We start from the raw sequence: 26,075 nt of genomic DNA on the forward strand, positions 1-26,075 counted from the left end.
TAGGTCTCCAGAGGGGGGGTGCGGGGAAATATTATTTCGAGTTTTGCGAAGAGCTTTATAACTTTTTGATTGAACTAAACTGCGAAATGAATGAAGAGACGACAACCTTTTTTTTCAGAGTTCAATGAACAAGAAAATGCGAGTCAAAGGAATATTCTGTACAAAAATACCCGTAATTCCATCTAGAGATTTTTTTAAATTAAAGTGAAAAAGAAAGATACCCATAAATGGAAAAGTATCTTTCACTTATGTGTTCTTGACTGCAAATAATTGAAATTTAATTTCACAACTCCAAATCACCTTTAAAAAGCTTTGCAGAAAAGAAAGCAAAGAAAGGAAATTCTCGTAAGAGAAAGTGCTTTTCCCAAAGGCTGGCGCTGGCTGCCCTTTGATGTGACAAAGGCGGATAAATAAAATAGAATTACAAATAAATTTGTTAAGAAAGAAAAGTGTTTCGTTTGCAAGAACCGCAGCCACGACAGACCGTCGCTCTCTCTGTCTGAGAAAGGGGTAAGGTAAAAGCAAAAGTTGCAAGCAAACGTGGCATCAAGGACGTCAAAGGAGCATCTGACAACAGATGACAGCCACAGCAGCACAGCAGCAGAGCAGCAGAAAGACTGACAAATGATTTTCCGCTGCAGAGGGTCCACCGAAAAAATAAAAAATAAACCCCAGACTGTAATTATATTAATGCTGAAAGCCACGGCCAGAAGCCGCGGAAAGACGTGCAATTTTAAATTTTTCCTGGACTTTGAGGAGGAGAAGGAGAAGGCATTTTCCTGCACTTTGGGGCGGCGTACAAAAGGTCCCTTTGGGGACTCAACTCCTCTCCCCCTGGAGGGAAGGGAGGCTCCCTTCTCAGGAACATCATGAAAAGATAGACGGCCTAAACAGCGACAGAAAACTCAATTTGAGTGAATATATTTCGCCCCATCTTGTGCAACATGTCCCCCGACATTCGAATGATGTCTAAATGCTGCTCTATCTGACAGTTGGGTACACTTTTAAGGCCTTATCCCCGTGGCTAAATCAACTCCAATCCATACGAGAGATTGACAGCACGAGTGAGTATTCTCTTCTTTGCCAATCTCCTCACTGAAAAGTGACTGCGACTTGGGACTGTCAAAAAACGTAGGCTGTCAGCCGCAGGACCTCCCCTCGGGAGGGACTACCGTCGGGAATGTGGGGAAGCTTATCCATGGGTTAGGTGTAGGGAATGTTTATCCTGCGGTTTGTAGGTTCGTAGTAGACGACACTACACTCTGGCGCCCACTTGAAATGGGTTTTGACAGGAGGCAGGGAGGGAGGGAGGGATGGGGGGAGGTAGGGGAAGGGAATGGCAACATTTCAGAGAATGCTTTGATTTCTTTTGTGTTCGAAAGCTGAACAAAACATTCGAAGCACTTTTCTGGTTAATCGAAAGACTGTAAAGGACTGGGAGAGCTGTGGAAAATGCCAAAAACGAAACCATGAAAATGTTTTGCAAATAAATTTGTTAACAAAATATCAACACGGCAGAGAGCAAGGCAGAGAGAGAGAGAGAGAGAGAGAGAGAGAGAGAGCACATTAAAGCTGAGAATAGTTGGCATTTCCCAGAGATTTCACTCTGATTTAACTTTGATGCTCTTCAAAGTCTTCCAAGATAATGGCTCTAGAGATACTCCTGGCTGCCATCTACCGTCTATCGTTTGCCGTCTGCCGCCTAAGTGGAGATACGTCCCTCCATCCACCATTCCATTCCATTTCCCTTCCATTTCCATGTGAATTGGTTAGAGATTATAGCGCTCCTGGGGCTTACGCTTCTCTGCCTGTCTGTGCTACGCTTTTTGGGGCTGTGTCCGCTGTCAAGTCAGCATTTCCCAGACCCCAAACACACACATCCGTTTGGCCATTCCCAGCCTCCTCCTTCTCCACCTCCTCTCCCCTTCCATCTCTTAACTTGGGGCCATTACCCGCGCTAACACGCATTTCCATCGAGAGTCAGAGCCGAGCCCCATGGCTGGACAGCCATCGGATTGGATATTGTAGTTCTCAACGCTCCTGCTGCTTCTCTCTGGCTCTCTGGGGCAGCTTTAATGCAAAGTAGCTAACCATCTGACAGATAGATACACGCCCACAGGCCACACAATATGTGGGCCATGTGGCAGCCGGCAGCCAGCAAAACAGAGACAGCTCTGTCTGCCACAAAAGTGACTGCCAAACGACTTCCGACTTCCGTCTTCCGCCTTCCGCCTTCCATCTTTCGGGCTTATTTTCAATGGGTCACGTGCAAACAAAGGCAAATCTTCCAATCCCCAATTTTTGCATTTTCCCTGGGCCACGAGGATAATTACATTTTCCTTTTGTTAGCCCGGAATATACTCGCAGTCGTTCCGCAAATCGATGCAATTGAAAAATAATTGAACATCTCTCGAATGTACGAATGTTTGAATGCTTATTGAATGTCATTTCACAATTCATTCACTCGGCGGGGGTGGGGTAGGAGGAGGCTGTTTCGGAGGGAGGAAGCAGGAGGCGTTTACCCTGCATCTCTAATGGGAGGCTTTTCCTTCCTTTTCCTCCTTCCACAGAAATTTCCACATTGTCAACATTCCCCATTCCTCTCATTCCCCATTCTCTGCACGTTGCTGGCGGTGCTGCCGGTGCTGTCGGTGGTTCCTGGGAAAAGGGGAAATATTATTGATTTGGTTTTAACGGCACTTAGAGGCACATAATTGAGGGCTCCTCCCGCACTGCCCCCTGCCCCCACGAGCGGAGGTGTGAGATTGAAATGTCAGATTCTTGTACGAAATGTGACATAAATTGAAGGATGATTTTTTTTCTTGGGGCGGGGGAAAAGAGAGATTATGTGTTTCTTTTGCGGCTGGTGGAATTTTTGGTAGTGCCACCGCCTGGGGGCACGTCAATCAAGGGGAAGTATGAGTACAGTAGCTTAAATGTGGCTTAAATTTGCTGTTTTTTTTGAATTTTAAATAATTTTTCACCATTTTTCCATGCTGTTTGAGGGGAAATATGACAAAAAGCTTGGCAGCCCCATACAAAATATACAAAAAATGTGCAGGAAATTTATAACTATTTTGCTCTCCAAATTTACCAAAAATAAATTGATCTTAAGTCTATTTTCATGGAATTTCTTTCCCCAAATATCAAAAAGGTACGAAAACAGGCGGACAAAAACCTAAAGGCATATTCTTTGATTTGTTGAAGACTTTTCCTCTCACTTACATACGATTTTTCCGCCCATAACATCCTCCATTTAGTGTTCTTTTAGGATTTTCAGGCATGAATTCCCGTTAAGTTAATTTTCTCTGGTAAACTCTATCAATCTTAACGCTCTGGCCTACGTTTTCGTGTGAAAATGTCTGCAAAAAAGTGGTGAAAATCCTGCCATAAATAGTAGCTTAAGTTAATCAACATATGCTCAAAAAGGATAGGAGAGTGAGAGAGGGGGAGAGTAAATTGAAATGCAAGCATATATTTTCACGAATAAATCCCCATTTGGGGCCCTCTCCCCTTAGCCCCCCTAGCGCATAAATCTCCAACAATAAAGCACTTGAAAAATGCACAAAAATAAAGAGAAAATAAATAAATTCAAATCCCTCAGCAGAAGATACGAGTTTTACGACCACTCGAACGGGTACTTTTAGATACATTTACACCCCATCGCCCCCTCCCCCCTCCGCCCTCCCCAGCACCCTGCAGGAACCAGAGGGAGGGTCTATTAAAACTCCGTTGTAGTTGGCTTAAATAAACAACAACAAAAAAGTGGCGGAGAGTGAGGAAAGTAGGTTTATCATTGGATGATTTATAGCCCCATACGCCCAGGCCAACAGCAGGAAAAAAAGGTTAAACTGCCATATGGTGGGGGGTTCTACCATAAATTTGACCAGCAAAAAAGTTGTTGTGGCATAAATAGACTCCGAATATGAGGCAAGTGGCAGACAGACAACTTTTTGGCGCGCTTCGGACCGTAGAGGGCTCACTGGGTCCACTGGGGGTTTTTCATTCATAAGAATCCGTTTCGAATGCGATCCACAGCAAAATGTCTTTGCAAAGGCCAAAGACAATTCTGCACAGAGCTGGCAGTTCTCTCTTTGCTCTCTCTTAGGGGTCGCTCTTCGGTCTGGGGCTGCCTCTCTTTGGGAAAGTCTGCAAAATCCTCAACAAGTCCACCGACCAGCTGTTGCCGCCGTCCACACGTTGCTGTTGCTGTGGATCCCATTCCGTGTGGACGCTGTTCTGCACCAGTTGCTTCAATCTGGTGTGGAACCCGGCGCTAAGCAAAACAGCTGATCGACTCCACTGCCGACGCCACAAAGCTGGCAACACTTTCGACAGGCGCGCAGGAAATACCGAGCAACGAAAGTGCCACCCCGTGCCCCGCGCCCCGCGCTCCGTGCTGCCAACAGCGACAATCGTCTGGGGCCGCCGCAGCGGCATACGTTATTCGCAGTTTTTCAGTTGGTTTTCCATAGCTGCGCCGCACGCACGCTTTTCTCGGAATTTTCTCGACATTTTTTGGTTACTTGGAAATTCATTTGTTTTTTGTATGTGTGAAAGCAAAGATGCGCCACTGACTGACTGCCACACGGGCCACACATGGATGGCAGATGCAGTTAGTTCCTGGCCAAAACTATGTTCCGAAATGTTTCAAATAAATCCTAGATTCGATTTAAAATCTTGAGCATTCGATGGCTTAAAAGTGAATTTTGCTGTTTTCGAACCTTCCAACTGGACATCTTTTGGTGAGTGGAAAATAATTTCTCTTTTGGTCAATGAACTTGGGGAATGGCCAGCCGGCAGAAGAGATTTTCTGGCCATTCTTCTTGCAATCTAACATCTGCTGCTGCTTGACTGCCGCCTGTGGGGACCCAAAGTTATATTTCATTTATGTCCCAGAGAATCAGGCAGAAAAAGGTTTATCCGATTAGCATAATGTCCATGATGGTTCTGGTTCTGGTTCTGGTTCTCCATTGGGAGAACACTGCTGTTGCTGCTTAATGTTCTGCAAATTGTATCTGTGCGTAATCTTCAAGATTGATGTAGGTCCTACCTCTGCCGACGAATAATTGTGGCACAGAAACGGCACACCGTAAGAACACAGCAGAAAGTTAACAAAAGATGAAGGAACGGGTGCGGGTGCGGGTGCGGTCAAGGGGGGGGGTCTAATAAATTTAAAATGAGCTTAAGAACCCTGCCTTCCAATGTAAATAACTTGGTTTTTAATTTTTAAGACAAATATTTATGAGGGAACAACAGACTCGAGATTGAGATTGAGATTGAGCTTGAGAGAGTATTCGCTGGGCAAAGTTAATGAATAATTGAAACTATTTTCGAAATTGATATTCAGAAAATCCCACCCTGTCAGCCGTTCAGCCCTACAGCCCTTTCTCTGCTCGGCTCTGCCCTGCCCTGCCCTGCTCGTCTCTCATCTCTGATTTGGGAAAAACTTTTGCAATTAATTCCAGCCAAAGAGCGTAAGCCACCCGCCGTTCAGTGTCTTAGCGAAACTTTACAGATCTTTGCCTTGTCATACTTTTGGGATAGCATTTGGCTTGGCCGTCTCTTGGCCATAAATTTGGTGTAGCATTTTTATGATCTATGTGTGGCCGCACACAGAAGTGCAATCCGAAGGCCGACAACTAGCGACTGGGGAGCACTTTCCCACCCACACACTGACACAGCAACCTGAGAGATACAGCCACAGAGAGCACATCTTGTTTAAATCTATATGTTGCTGTCAATAAAAAGAGAATGGAAATGGTGATGCCACAAAAGCAAACAGGAATTATATCATTCGGAGTCGTAAAAAGAGTGCTACACTGTGGGGACCACTAATAAAATTTGAATTTTCCAGTGATAATGCGGGGCGAGAAAGGAAACCCAACAGCCGTGAAGAGGGGGCAACAAACAGACAAGTACTTCCACACAGAATGCTCAAACAAATGCGAAAGGAAACAGAAGAACTGACGATATTTTTGCATTTTGTGCTCTAGACTCCTTTTTTGGGTTCATTTCGAAGTGTTCTGGCTTCTCGTTTGCTGCCACGCTTTTATGGGGCAACCGTAAATAAAACAATAAAAGTCAACTATAGAAATACATTCAAGAGAGTGCAGCGACTATAGAACTACAGAGGCACAGGGAGGCGGGGCAGTGCAAAGGGTTGGCTGGGGGCGGCAGGGCCACAATGGAGGACAGGTTTAGGTTGCAGAAATATTTGCACAGGCCAAAAGGCAGCGCCACAATAGTCACCGGAATTGTGGTTTCGTCTGAGGGAAACTTTTCTAATTATACCCTGGCACCATCGAGAATTCTAGGGTATATTGCAGTCGCTTGTAACAGCGGGAGGAAGATCTGAGGATCCACAACGATCCAGTGCATTGCAGCGGGCAGGAGTCTTTTTATTGTTTATTTAAAAAAAAAATTGGTTGTAGTATTTTTTTTAGTTTTTCCCCTCATATATATCACACACTACTTTTTAGAGTAGTTTTTCTCCTTCGTTCTGTTCCTTAGTGGAAATCAATATTTTCTAGTACTTACTCTAGTATTTTATTTAAGTATTTTATTCAAGGTTTCTGGTATTTATTCTAGTATTTTGTTATATCGTGTATTATTTTTATTTTCCGATTTTTCTAGTATTTTTTTTGTATTTTGTCTAATCTATATTTTAATTATGGTTATTTACTTATATTCTGGTATTTTTCCAGTATTTTCTGATGTTCCCGAGTATTTTGCTGGTATTTTTCTATTATTTCCATTTTTAAGGAACGTTCAGATATTTAGGTATTCTAGAATTTTGTATTTTTTTTTGTGTATTGTTTGTACTTTCAGATTTTTCTAGTATTTTTTTTGGTCTAATTTGTATTTTATGTATAGTTCGTTACTTCTTTCCTGGTATATTTTCTAGTATTTTCTGATGTTTTCGAGTATTTTGCCGATATTTTTTCTATTATTTCGTTCCTTAGGGAATAATAGGTATCTTTTAGTCGAAATACGATTCGTCCATGGTATTTCCCTTTAAGGAAATTGCGTTCGGAAGCATTTCAGCGACAAAGCACGAGGCAAACAAAAGACGTCGCGTCAATAACAGAGGCAAGACAATGCATAAAGCTTGCAATTTATGAATGCCACTGCCACAGCGAGTAAGAGATGCCAGTGCCAGTGGCAGTGGCAGGGCCAGGAAGCGTAGCCAGGGGGCAGGGTCAACAACAGCTTGCAACAATTAGAAGCATGTGCCCGAGATCTGCGATGATGGCACAGCGGCCATAATGTGAGTGAATTTATGTGCATGGCCGCTGGCTTTAATTGCCAGTCGAATTGTTGACACATTTACTCGCAGATTTCGCCCGGCCAGACCATAAATTGTGCCGCCTAATGGCGGGTGCCTATTCGGTTGTATTTGCTGGCAATTTTGGGGGCGCTGTCGTACCCATCACTGCATGTCAGTGTCAAAAGTCAATAGCCGTAGCAGCCCGCAGCCCGCAGCCCGCAGCCCGCAATCCGAAATCCGCAATCCGCAATCCAGAATCCACAGTCCCTCCTATGCCACATTCAGTACCACTTTCCAGCCCCGCTTTGAGGCAGCGGCGGCCTCCGTTGAACTTATGGGTCGCCAGAAGACCTCCCAAATAAGTTGGGCAGGCAGCTAATTAATTTTTCGTGCTGCCTGCCAACTGCCAGAGTCAGGAGTCTCTCTCGCTTGGAGAGTCCCGCCGCCGACGACTGCTAATGCCGCCAGATGAGACAGTAATTGTCCACTGTGGCTGCCACTGAATGGAAGAGTGGTTTTCCCCTCCACGTGCCGACTGCCATTGTGGCTTTGGCGTTTTGGCCAAGACAAACTTTCGGTTACATGTTTTTGGGTCTTCGTTCTCTTTCGGTTTCGGTTTCGGTTTTGAGTATCATTTAAATGAATTGCCAAAGGAGTCGGCAGGAGCAGAAAAAGAAAGAAATACTGGGAAAACATTTAATTTGATGAGCCTTCAATTAATTGGCTGGCAAATGAAGTTAGTCCATGGTTTTCCCTGGGTTTTGCCTCATATTTAACGCACACATGTGGCACCACCCTCCCCCCTCCTCCCCCACACGCGGCACAAACAAAAACATCATAATTCGTTAAAATAATGTCACTTTTGTTGAACTTAAATGCGAAACTGCTGCTGTTTCTGCCTCTGGCTGCAGGGGGCAAAAGGACACAAACACACACACACACACAAATTTGTTAAGGAAGTGAGGACATTTTACAGCCTGTTTGAAAAGTTTGTGCCTCGCAAAAAGTTTTGCATTTCGCCCAGTAAATAATGAAAAGAGTTTACTCCGACATTAAGTTTATATTCAAATGATTTTCGGTCAAACATTTGGGCATTCCCTGGGTTCCTTTTGGCCAAGATTTATGCTCATTTCCTTGGGACGCTCCACCAAAGCGAAAGGGAAAGGCCTGTGTCTGCCCCAAGGTTTGATAAAAAAAAAAGTGGAGGCCACCAAAGACCTCCATTCATCAGGCATCCGCCGAGAGACAGAGCGGAACAGAGCCCGAGCCCAAGGCGGCCCCCCAAACGCAGAGCAGAAGAATGGGGAAGGTGTTGCCCACAAACACAGAGCTTAAGTATATGCGAATGCCTGCCCCGAGCCCTGAGGACAAGTGTGTAGAGCCCAGGGCACGAGCTGAGAGCAAAGGGCAGTGGCAAGGGGCAAGGGGCAAGCGGCAGGGGGCAGGGGGCACCCGTAAACGGATCAATATTTCATGTACGAGGCCAAGCGGGTGAACAGTTGAAATAAATCAGCGGCAGGGGAAGGGGGAGGGGGGAAGAGCGGTCGCAGAGGCGGCCAAAGGGTTGCGGCTTACAGCGTATGTGCCTCTTCGAGTGCATCGACGAGAAGAGGATACTCTGCGTAATGTATGTTGCATGCAACGCTCCTCCGACAGAGATCCAAGGTCAGAGAACGAAACGGAGACCGAGAACCGAAGAACCGAAGAACCGAAGAACCGAAGAACCCGACAAGCCTCATCATAATCGCAAAAGTTCTCCCCACACAGACATAGTTTTGCACTGGTTTTCCGCATGCATGATGCTGTATTTATATCACTTCCGCTCCGCTTTCCCGTCCTCCCCCTCCGCTCTGTCGGAAAAGTAGCATTTTCATAAATCCAGTCAAATATTACGCATACGCCAGCGAGGAAAAGCCATCTCTGGTTGCATGCTGCAATCTGTCAGGAGTGTGTCTGCCTTCAGGGGTGGGGGGACGGTGGGTGGCTGCAGTTGTTGGCAGGAAAATCTCATTTCAGCCATAAATGATGATTGCATTTAAATATAATTTATGAAGATGCATTCGTTCTAACCAAAACAGTCCGTGCCTGTCCTTGAGGCGGATCGGCTTTAATGGAATTAAATGCTGCCCCAATCATGTGGCAGGGTTATGGCATCAGCTCGACAATCTTCCACATCAACAGGGATTCAATCGGAGAAGAGACAGAATGTTGTTTGGCTGGAAATTCGATTAGAAATATTCGACTTTGTCAATGCATTCGATTCGGGGCAAGCCAGCCAGAGATAAATCGAATGCAATTACATTGATGAAGGATGGATAGCACTATTGCCATGGCTCTGGAGAGCCCGACAACCCGACAACCCGACAACCCGTGCGCTGGTTGGGGGAGGTCTTTAAGCTCAAGTGCTTTGTTTGGCCAGCAATCGAGCAGCGAAAGATGAACAAACCAGCGACAGACGACGACTATGGACAAACCCAAGACAGGACCAGAGAACTACAGAGAACAGGACAAAAGCCAAAAGCAAACGGCAAACGGCACAAGACAAAAGCCGCGACGACAGACAGCCGGCCCTTAAAAGATTATAAAGAAACGAACAAACGCTCCGCAGAGCGTGGCAGGCAGCGTGGCAGCGCGTGGGTGGAGCGCTTGTGGCAGTCACAGTCCAGACACCAGAACTGTTGCTCCACCATGCTCCATGAAGCTCGAACAATCTCGTGGATATAGATATAGATATAGACATCGCATAAGTGGTGGTGACATGGCCCTCATTATTCGGGAAGATTTCTGTCAATTCCATGATGCCGCTGACCGGAGAAAGTTACGATTTAACAACATTCAGCTTTATATTTCACAAGTTTATGTCCTGTCCAGACTGTAGTGCGCTCCTCGTATTGACAGGCCAATCCCGGCACTTGTCTGAGTTATGAGTTTTTTGCTCCTGCAACACACACACACACACAGACACAGACACACACACATGGTGGCAAGGCACAAGTTTCATGCGATTGTTAGCACGTTTTCCTTAAGGGAAAAGCTGGTTCTGTTTTATTTGTCCCGTTATTGGGAGTTCCAGTATTCAGTCCATAGTTTGCATACGTGAGTGCTTATCAGGAAAGGCAGCTACAGGCCACACACACACACACACGCGAGTATCCACAATTTGTCTTCCCATTTTGCATGCAACAAAAGAAATGGCAATTGCAGCGTGGAGACAGCGATTCTGAGGCGGAACGGCAGATAGAAAGATAGACAGATGGCAAGGCAACGATATGAATAGAAGATGTATGCCAGAAGCATGCCAGACAGAAGGATGAAAGTTCTCCGGCCGCTCCCTGTTGCCCCCCCCCTCCGACGACGACGACACAAACAGGAAACACTAAGGACACATTACCTGCTGTTGACATTAGCTTCGAGACATCGAGAGACGTGAGCTCTTGGGTTTAAAAAAGATCTAAGGGAAGCCTGCTGTTGTTCCCCGTCCCCCCCCTCCCCCATTGCCGCGTTGCCCTTTTTCCTTGGAAAACACTCACAGCTGGTAAAACATAGCAGGGATGTGCGAGTCGGGCAGACATTTGTTGACTTGAAATGTTTAAAATTTAATTTAAAAGTTACCTGAATGGCAGATTCTACTATCTGACTCGCTTCGTTCCTCTGTCCTCTGTGCTCTGTTCTCCCAACGAGAGCTCTGACGGGCACTTTGTTTAGTCATCCTTCCACCTCTTCCATTTGATGGCCAAAAGACCCGCATGTCATGCCAGTCATCAATGCTCTGCTCTGTTCTGGACCTTGTTCTGGCCAACCGACACGCTTAATTCATTCATTTATTCATTCATCGTGTGATGTGGTGCGGCGCCCGCACCTTTGCCTTTGGCTTTCGCTTTGTAATCGATTGCCGTGGCAGCAGCCCTCTCAAACGTTTCAATTGCATTGAGCTAATGGCATTAGTGGCCCCATGACATCGATCCAATCAACAGTAGTCCTGCCACTGCCACTGCCACAGCTGTTGCTCCTTTTTAGGCCCACAAATCATTCTGTTTTTCTGCGAGTCATGCTCCAAATGGACCAGGACTCCAACACCGGACTGTAAAATCTCCTTCAGGCTTCCAGTCAGAGGCTGGCAATTTATTGAATCCCAATCCACGCATTTCCAATTTCAGGCAGGTGGAAAAACACAGCCATTTCCCGCTCTCAAAGGTGGAATAATGGCCAGCGAGAGAGAGAGAGAGGGTCCTTCTAATCTCGCGATGCCATGCAGTCGCATGAAAATGCATGTCAATGGCCAAGCTTTTTGGGGCGTGGGCCGGTGGTGAGGGCGTGGCAGTTCTGACTGACAGTCACGGGCACTTACTTAGTGCTCAAACATTTGCTTTCGGCTTTCAGATGATGCTAAAAGTTTCCCAAATACCCTGTAATTGTGGGGAGTACACTCTCCCAGGGTATATGTGTTATGCGAATCGAAAGAAAAAGGAAGAATAAAATAAAATAAATAACAAAAAAATACCGAAAATACAAAAATAATACTGAAAAATACCAAATAATAAATACAGAGAAAAACGCAGAGAAAAATACCAAAAATGACTGAGAGCGTACGGGGTAAGGGGTACGCAACGAGTTGTCCACAGAGTTCCTTGGCTTGTATTCTTTTACAACGATATTTTATAATAAAATCAAAATAAATACCAAAAAAAATACCGAAATATACCGAAAATGCAAAAGAAATACTGAAAAGTACCAAATAATAAATAGAGAGAAAACCAAAGTATATTAAATATATACCAGAAAAATACCAAGATTTACTTAGAGCCTCACACCCTCCTTACGAGGAGGGTAAGGGGTATCGCATAGTCGCATGCACGGCTTGTATTCTTTTACGTTTCTTGTCCGAAAAGAAAACACTTTGCCTGGTCTGAAAATCGACTTCTCCGAGCAGAGGAGCCACTCAGCCGCCCACTCTCTGTCTCGTATTATCTCAGAGTCCTTCTACTTAATGCTCCTGCCATGGGTCTCTCCACCTCTCAGTCTTTTGGTCTCTCAGTTACGCTGTCTGCTCTGCTGTGTGTGTGTGTGTGTTACATGTCTCAAGCGTCCTAAAGTGCGTTACAGTTACCGGGCCACTTGGCCTTGTCTTAGTGTCACCTACGAACAGCACACGCTGGCACCTCCGACGGCTCTCCGGTGCACTTACAGCAGCAACAGCAGTGCCCCACAATGCAGCAAATTCTATTCCGTGCTACATTGTGATTCACATTCACATTCACATTAAAATTCACATTCACATTCACATTCAGAGAAAGCAACTACTCAAAGTCCAGTGTAATTTTCCCAAGCTCCTTCTTCCGTTGCCCAAATACTTGACCCAAATTGTGTTTTTATTTTGTTACTGTTTTCGGTTTTCTGTTTGAAGAGAAGATTTTGTGTCGAGTATTTGGGAGAAGGACTTTAATTTAATTAAAACATTTTCCCTTTTGAAATGTGGCTTATCTGGTGGCAGGTGCGATGAAAGAAAACCGCTTAAGAATTCAAGTGGTGCTGCCGCCAAAGGAGCGCCTCGGGATGTGGAGCAGCCCAGCAAATACTTTCAGAGAAAGCAGAAAGGAGAAAGGACAGAAACGTTCTCGTGGCCCATTCAGTTAAGTTTCAGTTTTAGTCGAGTTCTCAGCTCCTTTCGGCTGGCACAGTTCCGCGATAGCCGAGCTTTTGTCCACCTGCAGTTCCTCTTTCCCCTTTCCGGGCCGGCCCTTTGGCGAAGAACTGTGCAAATTTTGGCAACTCTCTCCATTGTATTCCCTTTTGGTTGAATATGCATTTGCCGAACGAGAAGAGCCCTTCTCTCGAATCCTTTGTTTCATTTTGCATATTTCTCAATGCACAAGAGGCAGAAGGCAGAAGGCGAAGATCTTTCTTTAATCAACTGGGCGACTGCAACTTCAGTCGGTTTAAAGGCCCCACCTTGGCGCACATAAGAGGCAGCCATAGAAATTGCTTTGGTACAGAAGTACGGCGCCATAAAATACGAGATACGAGATACGGGAAAACCTCAAAAGGGAAAACACCTCTCGGGGAACAGCAGCAGCATCCCCTGGGGAGAAAACTTAATTGCAGCATGTAGTACGCTTTTCCATTCCATTGTGTGTCTGTGTGTGTGTGTGTGTGTTCTGTGTGCCTGGATAACAGTTCGTATGAGCAATACTCGTATAAAAAGTCAACAAGTTAAAGGCGAGTCAGAGGCACAAAACAGAGCTCCGTTGAGTGGCTTTCTCTGTGGGTGGGGAGCCCTTCTCTTCCAGCATTTCCCACTTTTCTTTCACGTTAATTCCAATAATGTTGTCACCCGGCTGCCCCACGCCCTTGTGTGTGCCACTGACGGCCATAAAGGATCTTTATTCTTTTTTTCACTGGGGAAAAACTAGCAAAAAATGCAATTTATGTAGCGCCTTCTGTTCGTGACACGGACACGACCCCCCCCCCCCCCCCCCAACCGGGTTTTCCAGCCCAAAAGAATGTCTTTAAAAGTGGCAGCAAAGCATGGTGTTGCCACCGCCAGAAAATGCGATCTAGAACCCATTTCAAAATAGGCAAAAGCCAGGGAAAGCCTCGGAAATGGGACTGAGGCCAAACAAATATAAATAAACATAAATAATGCTCAAGGTCGCGTGTGGGGAGGGGGACGGGGTGGGTGGGCGCAAAGGTGTGGGCGCACGGGTGCGGCAGCCACAAATATAAATGGCGTTAACGTTAACCATTTTTGTAATTTTCTAATGAATATTATTCGCCCACACACGCGGCGGAAGGGACACCCGAAACGTAACGAAAAGCAGCCTCCCAAGTGCTGGGGGACTCTCCTCAAAGTATGCCGCATACAAATAAGTACGCAAGGCAGTCTTTGTGCCATTGCGACTGACGGATACCCTGTAGGATGGATGGCATAGGCGAAAGCCTGGCAGCTGCCCTTCCGCGCATATACCCCTTTCGTCTCTATGGTTACTACAGGGTATAATTAACATTATAGCACACCCACACACACACACATCTGATTAGTATTAGTATATGTATTAGTATGGATGGCACGGCCCTGGCTCCGGCGTTTAATGGAGCGTGGCATGAGTTTTAATGCCCCAATTGGTGGCATGCCATGGGGATGCGATTGATGGCGGGGAATGGGAAACTCCTGGGATCAACAGCCGCAGGTGGAGCACCACTGAAGCATTATGACTAAACCCAAGGATGTTGATGCCAAATGAAAAGTTATCCGCCCACACACACACACACACACACACACACGCGCGCACAGCCTTCATTGGAAAAATTCCGCTTTTCCTTTTTTCTTTTTATAATTTTTTTTTTACTTTATGTAAAAGCTGCAGTCATTGGGAATAATTTTCTGGTTTTTTGTGCCGCTTCCATTGCAATAGAAAATGAAAATCTCTTCATCTGAAAAGTGCCTCCATCTCGCATCTCCCCTCCCCCCTTTCCCCCTTTCCCCCTTCTTTCTGATGCACTTCGAAGCAGCTCTTCATTCGCCCATAGAGCCCTTATTCGCCGGAATTCGCTTTGAAAGGTATTCCCGATGAAGAATTCTCGTGGCGCATTGTTTTTCACAAAAATTATTTGTAATTACAAACTCGAAAAATTCATGATAATTTCAGCAGAGAAAACTTTTTTGCGTAAATTAGTGAACAATTCGCCAGCAGAAATTCATTCGAAAGGGCGAGAGTTTTCCATGGCTGGGACCAGCAAGGACTAGGTCTAGGACTAGACAGGGCCTAGAGGAGCAGCTCCGGCGAGCGATCAATCATACGGGCACATCTAATCTTGGGGGAACATCCCATCTTTGGGCACATTGCTTGTACAGAAAATAATACGAATGTCTGGAATGGATTCTAAATTTATTCATTAAATTCGTGTAACAATAAAAACAGCTCGGGTGCCATCTGGTCTTCTTTTTTTATTCATTTAATTTGTTGAAAAATTGATGGCACTTTACTTTCTCCACTTTCACTATCAGCACAATTTACCAAGTGTTTTCTATGTGTTTTCTATGAATTTTCAAGGTTTCAAACTGGGCTAAAAACTGGCTACTTCTTGTCGCTTATTGACGTGAAAATGTAAAAAGTTGTAATATTTTTGGTAAGCCAAAAAAAGCAAAGGAAAAATTAATCTCTTCAAGTTTTCCTCAACTGCGAAAGCATCCCAGAAATCATTCAATAAGCATCCCATTTTACTCACTGTCTGGAAAATTCACTTAAAGCCATTATTTATCTTTTGCTTTTTTTCCACAAACTAAATTTTTGATGGCTTTCCCGCGGCCGATTGTCTGGCCTGGCTTTCTGTCTGACGTCTACCCCAGCCCCAGCCTCCAGCCCCCAGCCTCCAGCCCCCAGCCTCCAGCAATTGATGGCGCTTTAATAGAATGAAAATTTTGCAAGAAATAAAAACCGATGAACCGCGAAACGCGAAGACAGGCAGAGGGGGCAGTGGGGCAGCGGGGCAGGGGGGGCAAACAGGCAGCCGCAGTAGCAGGTACTTGATAATAAATTGAAAAATAATATTGAGCAGACTTTGGCAAACGTATTTTGCTCACGATTCCCGTTGCGCGGGGGAGGGGGGATTCCCCAGGATGTCGCGGCCAGGACGAGGACGTGCTTCCAACATGTGCTTCCACAGATTTGTACCCACTGCAGTATCATTGATTCAGGAAGAAGCCCGAAGAAGACCGAACTCTTTCTCTCCCCCCCCAAGCCTTTTCTCTTTGGTTTTTTCGGAGGACCAGCAACGGATATTATTTTCCTTTTGCCTGACAGCCGCCACTGGGGAGCAGCGGTGCTTCCGTTGTGGCGTCTCCCCATCGATTCCGAGGCTGCGATAATCTTCTCCAAAGTTTATTTGGCAGCAGGAAAAATAAGAACGAGTTGCTAACATGGTTTCGTCTTCCTTCTGGATTCAATTTATGGGGGGAAAAGCGGAAGCTTTTGGCATTGCAACAATTACATTATTATGGAGTATTATGGAGTATTTCGGGTGATTTTTTTATGGGGCTGCAAGTGCCTTTTGCCAGTGGATTATCTGCCCCATCTTGGGGCCATAACAATTAGCAAAGTATTTTTAATGGAGTCGAATAAAGCTGAAAGCCAATTAGGGAGTGATTTTAGCCAAATTAATCATTCAAACTTTTCTTTTTCCACCATAAAAAAAGTTCGATGCTTGCATTGAAATTTGTTTAATCCGCTTATGGGGTGAAAAGTTGTGTTTATTATTGAGCTTTCCCCAAATGGAAATGCTTCATTAGACACATATTTTGTTGCACAAAAAAACAAAAACGAATCATTTGAGGTGGGAAAAATTCGATTTATTGCCGCTATGTGTCTGGGGCGTTCGGCCTCATATAAATATATAATAATTTATTGATATTCTATGGAGATACAAACAAATGGGAAAACAAAGGAAAAATCATGCCATAGCCAGGGGTTTATGCCGCTAATCAACTGCCTAGCGACCGAACGGGGGGGTGGGGGTGGGGGAGTACTCCCACGAATCGCATTCTGTAATAAACATGTCCATTGCCAATAAACCATCGATGGGCCTCCTCCCAGACACAATACAATAAACAAGCAGCGATAAGCTCCACAGATTAATAATATCATGCCAGGCATCAGCGTGAGCCGTGCGAGCCTCATGGCTATATAGAATCCAAACAAATTAAAACCAGAAAAAAAAAACAACGCCAGTGGCTCGGACCTTCCGGGGGCGAGACCTTAGATACCCCTTAAAACTACGCTTTATTAGGGGATGCAACGGATTAAAGATAGGTTTAGGTAATTGTCCATTTACCGACTATATAGTGGATCCGATGTAGATTTAATTTCACCCGAAGTATGTTTAGATTGTAGGAAATTAAAGTTTTGTAAGGAATTTGTTTAATTTAATTATTTGTTTCTACGAAAAGTATATTGAACCGATCTTAGCAGCGAAAAGAAGGTTTTTTTGGAACTATATCCATGGAAAATATCCCTAATAATGTCTAGAATCCCTGGTTCCATTCAAACCCACGATAATCGAGTACAAGCCGTCGTCCAAGCATGCCCGTGCCGCCCTCTGTCCAGGGTATAATATGAAAAGCAAACAGGGAAAAACTGTCGACTCACATGAGAGCTGCTAAATTGAAATGAATTGCTGAAGCAGCAGTGCCAGTGGCACAGCAGTAGGCGACCGGGCCATATGCCTATGACTGGCAGTGTAGGCGTTGACGTGGGGGCGGTAACAAGTGTCGGCGCCAAATGATGATATAATCGAAGATAATGCCACCACACCCAGGCACAGATACGTATATTTGTTGGTGCCCAACAATCGGATTCGAGGGATGCCATTCTCTAGGGTACGCGCATGGTCCATCAATCATAAAAGGCCCTGCCATTTGGTGGGTTTCATTAGCCCACTTTTCGAGTGATAAGTGCTATTTATTGCAGGCAATAATTATTTAATGCGAAAATCCACTTTTCATTAGAAAAGCCAGAGGGGGGTGGGTGCCCCCCGCCCCCGCGGTCCCCCCGCGGCCCCCTGGTCCCCTGGCCAAAAATTACAAATAAATAATTGAAATTCCGACCACAGGGCCATTAATGTATTGTCAAGGCTTTTAATTAGCCAAAAAAAACTACGAGTAAAAGAGGTTTTTCCGATAGGGGAAAACTAATACGAAACAAAACAATGGGAAAACCCAAATTTTTGGCTGGCTAAAACGCCGCTTGAGCTTGTGGCCTAAACACTGTAGCAATTACCATGAACCTTGACCCGAAACAATGGCATGAAAAAGGGATTTCCGCGCCTCGAGTGGATCCCTCTTCCGCGTGAGGCAGCGAAGGATATGCCGTTCAGAGGCGCGGGCTTTGCGGCCTTCGGTCTTTCGGCGGCCCGTGTTTGCTCATGCCACGCCTCCCTCCCCCCCGCACCGCACAGGGCATGTTTGCATGGGCTTCGGGAGAAGCGTTTTGTGAATGCTTAATTACAAAATGGCTCTCATGTTTGGGTTCCAGACTTTCGCGCCGCTTTAACCGTCAAACAAATATTTGTAGAAAAGCGCCAGGGCGCCATAACCATTGACATTTCGTTCTGTGGTCTGTTGACACACGCTTTTGCCACGCACACGTGCCCGTACCTGCCACATGCCACATACCACATGCCGCAGATCAGGGCCAAAAGCGAGAGGCGAGCGGCGAAATCAATGAACAAATATAAAGAGAGCAGAGCGCGAAGAACCAACAAAAGTTACAGCCAAAATTGGGTTTTCTTCGAATCTGCATGGAGCGGAAAAATTAACCAGGGAAATGCCATCAAGGAAATCCAGGAAGTAGCTACAAATGTGACAGATACAAGATACATTGCGGCAATGTTGTGAAGAAAAGGCCTCAAGGAAGACCAACAGAAGAACTAAGGAGACCCCTAGTACGAGGGGTCGAGGGTTCAAGGGTCCCAGGGAAATTATCCTCATTTGTGTCAAAGGCGAACAAGGGAAAGGCAGCCTCATTTGTGTCAAAAGAAAAGAAAATACACTGCCCTGAGGCTCTTGTCTCATGCATGATGATACGAGTACTTTCTGAGTCCTGGACTCTCACATCCTTGGGCCATCCTTCAATCATATCTCTCTCTTTCTTTATCTGCCTGTCTCTCTCATTTCGACAGCTGTCCATCAGACATTCAATGAACGATTGAATTAACAGAGACTCCAATAATGGACACAGTATTTTCACCAAAAAAAACGCCTTAAGCCCTCCTTGAGCTCTTGAAGCGTCTTTGGGGAAACTGCAAAAATTAAGCGCACACAAAACAAAGAAACCAAAGAATCTACGAAGAGAATTGCGGGTAAAACTTTAACAAAACAAAAGAAAAAAAAAAAAAACACCAACAAGATGTCAAAAAAAGTGAGAAAAAGTGCCAAAAACAAGGATTGGATGTTGAAAATTCCACGAGTGAACACAAAAATGGGGCGAAAAAATTGGGGAAAAATTGTAGCAAAAATAATACAACAATTTTTTGTTGTGGGGTGTGGAGGGGGGTGGGGCCAAGACCACAGCAATTAGAGGCAGCAACAACCAAAGAGACCAAAGCAACCGAAAAAAGAAAAAGCCAAAAGAAAAAGTTCAGAATTTTCAAGTTACACACGAGGAAAATTTCTAGGGAGGGAAAAGTAGGAAATGTGGGTGGTGGAGGGGGCGGGGGGAGTGGGAGTAAATTAAAGAATCACCCCAAGGCGGGCATCAACAGGCCACATCCTAAACAAAGCTCCCCCCACTGCCACATGCCACAGGAGGAGTCGGAATAATTCCTGCCACAAAGCGGAAAAATTGTTTCAGTTTTTTTTTCCAATTTTTCCCCTCAGACCGCAAGTCATATTCGATTTTGTTTTTGATTGTTGAAGAAAGGAAGGGAGAGGGGGGGGGGGCGGTCAAAAACGATCAAGAAAGCAGGAAATCAAAGTAAAAGATACCCTGTAGATCCGTGGCAAGAGAATGATCCCTGGGGACCACTGGATAGGAAACACAACACACTGGAGGGATACCCTGTAGATAAAGCGTTGAAGGACTGTGTTTAAATGGGAGCAGCCGAAGGGCGGCACATTTCCACTCATACCAAAGACCCCAGAAACCCTCCAGCAATGCTCTGTCCAGGGTATCATGGCGGTGGATGCGATTTAGAGCGTGTGTCCCGCCATGTATCCGCGTGTCAAGAGTTCAATTATTTCGCTTAAATGTTTCGCTCCGCTGGACTCCTGATCCGCCGTCGGCTCTCATTGGTTTCTCCCCCCTTCCTGGGCCTTTGCCTTGCCGCTCTCTTTTTTTGGAGAGAGAGAGAGAGAGAGAGAGAAAGCCCACTCTCTGCTAAGTAGAACCACAAATATTGTTGTGCCACATGCCACGGCTGCCCGTACTGCCTCTCTGAGCGGATTTCCGACCCAGAAAAACTCACACGAAAAACTGAAACTGAAATGGAGACCCCAACAGGCAGCAGGCAGCAGGCTGCACGTGGCACGTGGCACGTTTACCTTCTGGCATAATTTCCCTCCCCCTCCTCCTCCTCCTCCACCTTACCGTAAGCCATCTTTCTCGTATCGCATTCCCTAATGTTTCTGCTTACCCGGAAAATGCTGAAAATGTATGCCAAAGCTTTTCATTTTCGTACATTTTCCAGTGGCTCGTCTGGCGCAAACCAAACCACACCACATCAGGAGGGCTCTCTATCGTCCTCCTGGGCAGCGAAGGGCACACATGGAGGGCCCAGCACTCCCTGGCACATTTCCCTCAGACCTACAGATGTATGCTCATTAGATGGACCCCCCACAAAAACTCGGAAAAGAATACAGAGTCTGCAGCATTTCTGCAGTGCCGTCTGCCTGCCTGCCTGCCCCCGAGGACATGCCACAGATATTTGGTCTGCAATTTGCGTTCTGGGAATGGAAAAAGGCAATTCCCATTCCCATTCCCATTGCCAGTGCCAAGCCATTGGCCATTGGCTTGTGGCCAGAATTGTGACTGGAAATTACAACTTTTCTGTGTTACATTCGTTGGCCTCAACAAATCCAGCCCTTAATCCTGCTCATCTCTGAAATGGCTTATCCCTTTAGCACTTGAAGTCCCCAATAGTTGAGACTCTGCTATTCTTCCACACTTTAAAGCCCCCAAGGATGTCCGCACTCGATGGACCCCTTGGAGGATGATCGTTCAGCACTCTCAAGTCTCCATTGATGATGTTTCTGGTGTTTGTCCACTTTAAAGCTCATGGTTTCGGCTTCTTTTCTTCACCAAGAATGATAATCTTTTACACTCAAAGCCCTCCCCCCCAAGGATCTCCGAAACAGATCATTTGTAAACGGGGGGGAAACAATCGAAATGCTGTTAATGCGATTCAAACACCGAATCGAAGGACAATTGGGGGCATTAATCACCTTTCGAGTGAACCATTTGGGGCCATTCAGACCATGTGGCAAGTGTCAAAAGGGGCGTGGCCACGCAATTGCAATTAAAATGAGACGCCCTGGGCAGGCGGCGGCCATTAGGCGGGGAGGCGGGGAGGCGGCTGCAAGGCATTGATAATCTAGAGGGGCGGAGCAGATGACAGCCTTCGCCAATGGCTTCATTACATCATTTAAATGCCTGTTGTGTTGTCTATTAAGCGACCACGAGTGCCACGAGCCCCCAGTGCTGCCCCCTCTTAAGTGCGTGGCAGTGGCAGCTGTCAAATGGAGGCGAACAGCCGGCGACCTGTATAGCAAAAGATTCTCTCCTGTGCTGTTCGTGGCTGCTGTTTCTGTCGTCGTCAACAAGTCGTCTGCTGGGCGGGAAGGAAGAGTCACGTTACGTGACTTGGGGCACAGCTTTAAGGGACATTCGTGGCACAAGTTTCGTTCCGAAAGTTCTGATAATGGGCGGCATACGTTGCGTATTAGTAACATTAGTGGGAAAAGCCATGGAACAAAGCGGAACACCCTCTACTAGTTGTTTTTGGTCTGTGTGGGCTTTCCACGAAACGAAATCCAATTCAATTATGATGTGCCGGGAAATTAGGCAAATACTTCCACATACTGGAGGCTTTTCCCACCTCAAAGGGAAACCCATTCTCCCCTCTTCGATGTTTCCACTCAATGGATTAATTATTCCCTTAAATAAAACTTGGATATCCCATTTGGGCCAGAGTTTATCCCCCCGTCTTTTGCCCGCTGCCACAAGTCAGAACTAAGCCTCACATTTTGGGGCAAATCCCTGGACGAAAATCGTTCCTCTGTAACGATTTAATCACTGTAAAGGAGCGCCCTCTCTCTCCCGCTCTCCCCCTCCCTTTTCTCTCTGGTGCCTGGTGCCTGGTGCCTGGTGCCTGGCCCCTGGTGTCTGGAGAGATTTTGCGCCTCACTAAATCTCCTAACAAGATGAAAATGCATGGAAAAATGCTGAAAACTGAATTTATTTCATTATATTTTCTCAATAATCTTTCACTTTATGGCTGACAAAATACCTTGTTTGGTTTTCGGTTTTTCGGTTTTCGGTTTTTGTGTATTTGTTTGGCTGCAAACAATGGAATACAATGGAATTTGCGAAGCCTACGGGGATTTATGGGGAAAACACCTAGTCACAGAGTGGGAAAACAGCATTGAAAATTGTTTGGCCAACCACTGAGCGAGTGAGTGAGTGAAGCACCATGGAAAAAGTGTCAGATGGTCAGGAAAATTCTCTTAGAGCTTAGAGAAAAATGCTGAAAAAGCCATTGAAGCAAGTCAGCAGGACAACAACACGTTTAATTAAATGTTGGACATATTTTTGCATGACTCAAAGTTTGGTTTCCGGTTCGGGGCAAAAGTCTGTGCCGTGTCCTGCCCCGTTCGCTCCTTCGGTTTGCTGTTGCATATTTTCCCATTTGTCTAATGGAATTACGAGAACACAAGTCCAAAGGTTTCGAGGAGGGCAGGGCAAAGTCTCACATTCAAGGAGGGCCGAGGATGGGCCGAGGATGGGCCGAGGATGGGCCGAGAATGGGCCGAGGATGGGCCGAGGATGGGGCGTCTGATGGAAAGGAAATGATTCCACATTGAATCCACATTCCCCACAAATCAGGTTCTCCATAAGCCGCTTTTAATAAGCAATAATCTCTTTGGAAGAGAAACAAAGCCCACCTTCTATTCCCTGCCTAAAAGGTTCTTCCATTTATACCATTCATATTTTGTGGTCCCTCGCGCCTTGAACTTTGTTTGCATTTCCGTTGGCATGTGGCATGCAACATTTCCCATCATCACGTAATAAAAGTAGGTGTCCTGCCACTGCCACTAAAACGTGTGCCTTCTGTTTGTCTCATTACAGGAATCTACATCGACACGCTGCTTGAATATTAAATATCAGAAATATTGGGAATATTGAGAGTTTCCAAATAATATAAAAACAGTAATTTTAATGAGACGCCAAAGCCGCTGGCTGCCGCCTGTCAACAGCTGAACGGCGAGGGAGCGAACAGCAGGGGGGAGGGGGTAGGAGGCGCCGCCTCTCTGGCCCAAAAAAAGAGGCGCACGCAGCACTCGACCCTCGGTTGGCGGTCGAGTCAATCAACAGAGGACTGCTCCACCAGCCACCAGCTCCTGGTCTCATCATTCACTGGACAACAACAACATCATCATCGCCATCGCCATCGCCCTCATCGCCCTCATCATGGTCACGAACATGTCGCAGCCGCATTATTGCGGCACTGCCATCGATGATTTCCACACAAAGTAAGTGCGAAGTCGCTTTTGCTTTTCCAGGGGCAAAAGGGCAGGCGGAAGCACCGGGGATGGGGCCAAGGCCACGCGTGATATAGGGGCGATGCTGCTGATGTCTGGCTCTGGGGATGTCTGCATATTAATTACTCTTTGATGCCCTGTACTCTGGGCAGCAGGGAGGAAGCTTCTTTCCGTCAGGAGAAACTCGGCTTCTGTGGGGAAATGTTCGTGTCGCCAGACATGAGATTCGCCCTCCCATTAGAGGGTATCTTCCAGCCCATATGTAGGCCCTTTCAATCGCAAATGCAATTTGCATAATGATTTGACGTGGCCACGGGAATCGCCTGTAATACAATCACGTGTGTAATGGCCCCTGGAAAAGGGTGTGGGAATCGCTGCTCTAATCCGAATGTGCCCTCTCCTCTCCTCCCCCGCTCTGCTCGTTTCAGCTACAAGTATTTCCATGGCTACTTCTCGCTGATTGTCTGCCTGCTGGGAACGATAGCCAACACGCTGAACATCATTGTACTGACCCGCCGCGAGATGCGCTCCCCGACGAACGCGATACTCACGGGCCTGGCGGTGGCAGACCTTGCGGTGATGCTCGAGTACATACCCTACACGATCCACGACTACATCTTGAGCGCCCGCCTGCCGCGGGAGCGGCAGCTGAGCTACGAGTGGGCCTGCTTCATCAAGTTCCACTCGGTGTTCCCCCAGGTGCTGCACACGATCTCCATTTGGCTGACGGTCACCCTCGCGGTGTGGCGCTACATAGCCGTCAGCTATCCGCAGAGGAATCGCATCTGGTGCGGCATGCGGACGACGCTGATAACCATTGCCACGGCCTATGTGGTGTGCGTGCTGGTGGTGTCGCCGTGGCTGTACCTCGTCACGGCCATTGCGAAGTTCCTGGAGACGCTCGACGCGAGCGGCAAGACGGTCCACTCGGTGCCGCTGAGCCAGTACATTCTGGACTACAATCGCGAGGAGGACACCGTCACGATGCAGGTGATGTCCAGCACGACGCCGGAGATCTCTTGGATGCAGCACAGGGGCTACAGCAACGCCTCGCTCACCACGGTGGTGCCTCTGACGACGACCACGACGGCAGCGGGGGACCTGCCCGGGGTGCGAAACGTCACCGTGTTCAAGCTCTACCACAGCGCCCTCGCGCTGCACGACCGCCAGCTGAGGAACGCCACGTTCCTCATCTACAGTGTGCTCATCAAGCTGATACCCTGCTTCGCCCTGACGGTGCTCTCCGTGCGGCTCATTGGCGCCCTGCTGGAGGCCAAGCGGCGGCGCAAGGTGCTCGCCTGCCACGCGGCCAGCGACATGCAGCCGATCGTCAACGGCAAGGTCGTCACGCCCACGCCCACGCCCAAGAGCTGCAAGCTCCTCGAGAAGGAGAAGCAGACGGATCGCACCACGCGCATGCTGCTGGCGGTGCTGCTGCTCTTTCTGATCACGGAATTTCCCCAGGGTATCATGGGTCTGCTGAACGCCCTCCTGGGGGACGCCTTCTTTCTGCAGTGCTACCTGAAGTTGAGTGAGTGTTTGGTCCCTTGTCCCTTGTCCCTTGGGGCTCCCTTGGCTCTTCTAATCCCTGCCTTTCCAGGTGACCTGATGGACATTCTGGCCCTGATCAACTCCAGCATCAACTTCATTCTCTACTGCTCGATGAGCCGGCAGTTCCGCACCACCTTCACCCTGCTGTTCCGGCCCCGCTGGCTGGAGCGATGGCTGCCCCTGTCGCAGCACGACGCCGATGGCCGCCACGGCGGGCAGCGGGAGGGGGGCGGCAGGCAGCGACTGCTCCACACGGACGCCGTGAGCAAGAGCATGGCCATCGATCTGGTGGGTCTCACGACGCAGGTGACAAATGTGTAGCACGAGAGCAGCGGCCGCGCCAACACTGCATCGGCCACAGCACCAGGGGGTGGGGGTGGGGGATGTGGTGTGGCTGCAGCCAATGACATCAGTATGGTGGAGATGTTGAACAGGGAACAGCCCCAGCCCCAGCCCCCGCCGCAGCCCCCGCCCGCGCCCGCGCCCAAGGGGACTGCCGCCAGCGCCCGCCGGAGACAGCGCCGTGGCAGTGGCAAGTGCATTTGGCCCTCGACCGAGTGGCTGCGCAAGCTGAGAGCCAACCGAACGCTCTCGGCGGCCGCGGGGAGCAGCGAGGAGCAGCTGGATCCGCAGCCGCAGCGGCGCAGCAGTGTCCTGTTGATGGTCCTGCTGCACAGCTCGTCCACCGACGAAATGAAGGCCAAGGCGGTGCTCGTCAACGAGGAGCAGCAGCCGCGCGACGACCAGCCACAAATCCATCCGCAGGACGACGTCGAGGATGCCATCGATGCTCTGTGGCTGTAAGCCACCCCCTCCCCCGCCCCCTTAGATTAAGTAATACCTAATTAATAACTAATATTTAGATAAAGACCAACAAAAATAAAAAAAAATGGTTTTCTATTGCTGCTTCCAAGCCCCACCGCCTCCCGCCACTCCCCCCCGGCAGTGCAGTTGCGGATCGAGAGCCCCTTTCCGCATCGGCCTGGCCTTTCGGGGGGGGGTGTG

The 26,075-nt window shown here is 47.3% G+C and overlaps 1 protein-coding gene across 1 annotated transcript; it reads left to right on the forward strand.

Annotated features, from left to right (window-relative positions):
• Positions 1-4,523: 4,523 nt before the first annotated feature.
• On the forward strand, positions 4,524-26,075 carry LOC6601192. The gene is given in 4 exon segments (XM_026994148.1): positions 4,524-4,745; positions 23,107-23,510; positions 23,948-25,050; positions 25,120-26,075. Coding segments are annotated over 3 exon segments (1,920 nt in total). The 5' UTR covers positions 4,524-4,745; positions 23,107-23,448; the 3' UTR covers positions 25,875-26,075.

The sequence above is a fragment of the Drosophila persimilis genome, unplaced genomic scaffold (assembly GCF_003286085.1).
Source record: "Drosophila persimilis strain 14011-0111.01,24,50 unplaced genomic scaffold, DperRS2 tig00001296-arrow-arrow-pilon, whole genome shotgun sequence".
NCBI lineage: Eukaryota > Metazoa > Arthropoda > Insecta > Diptera > Drosophilidae > Drosophila > Drosophila persimilis.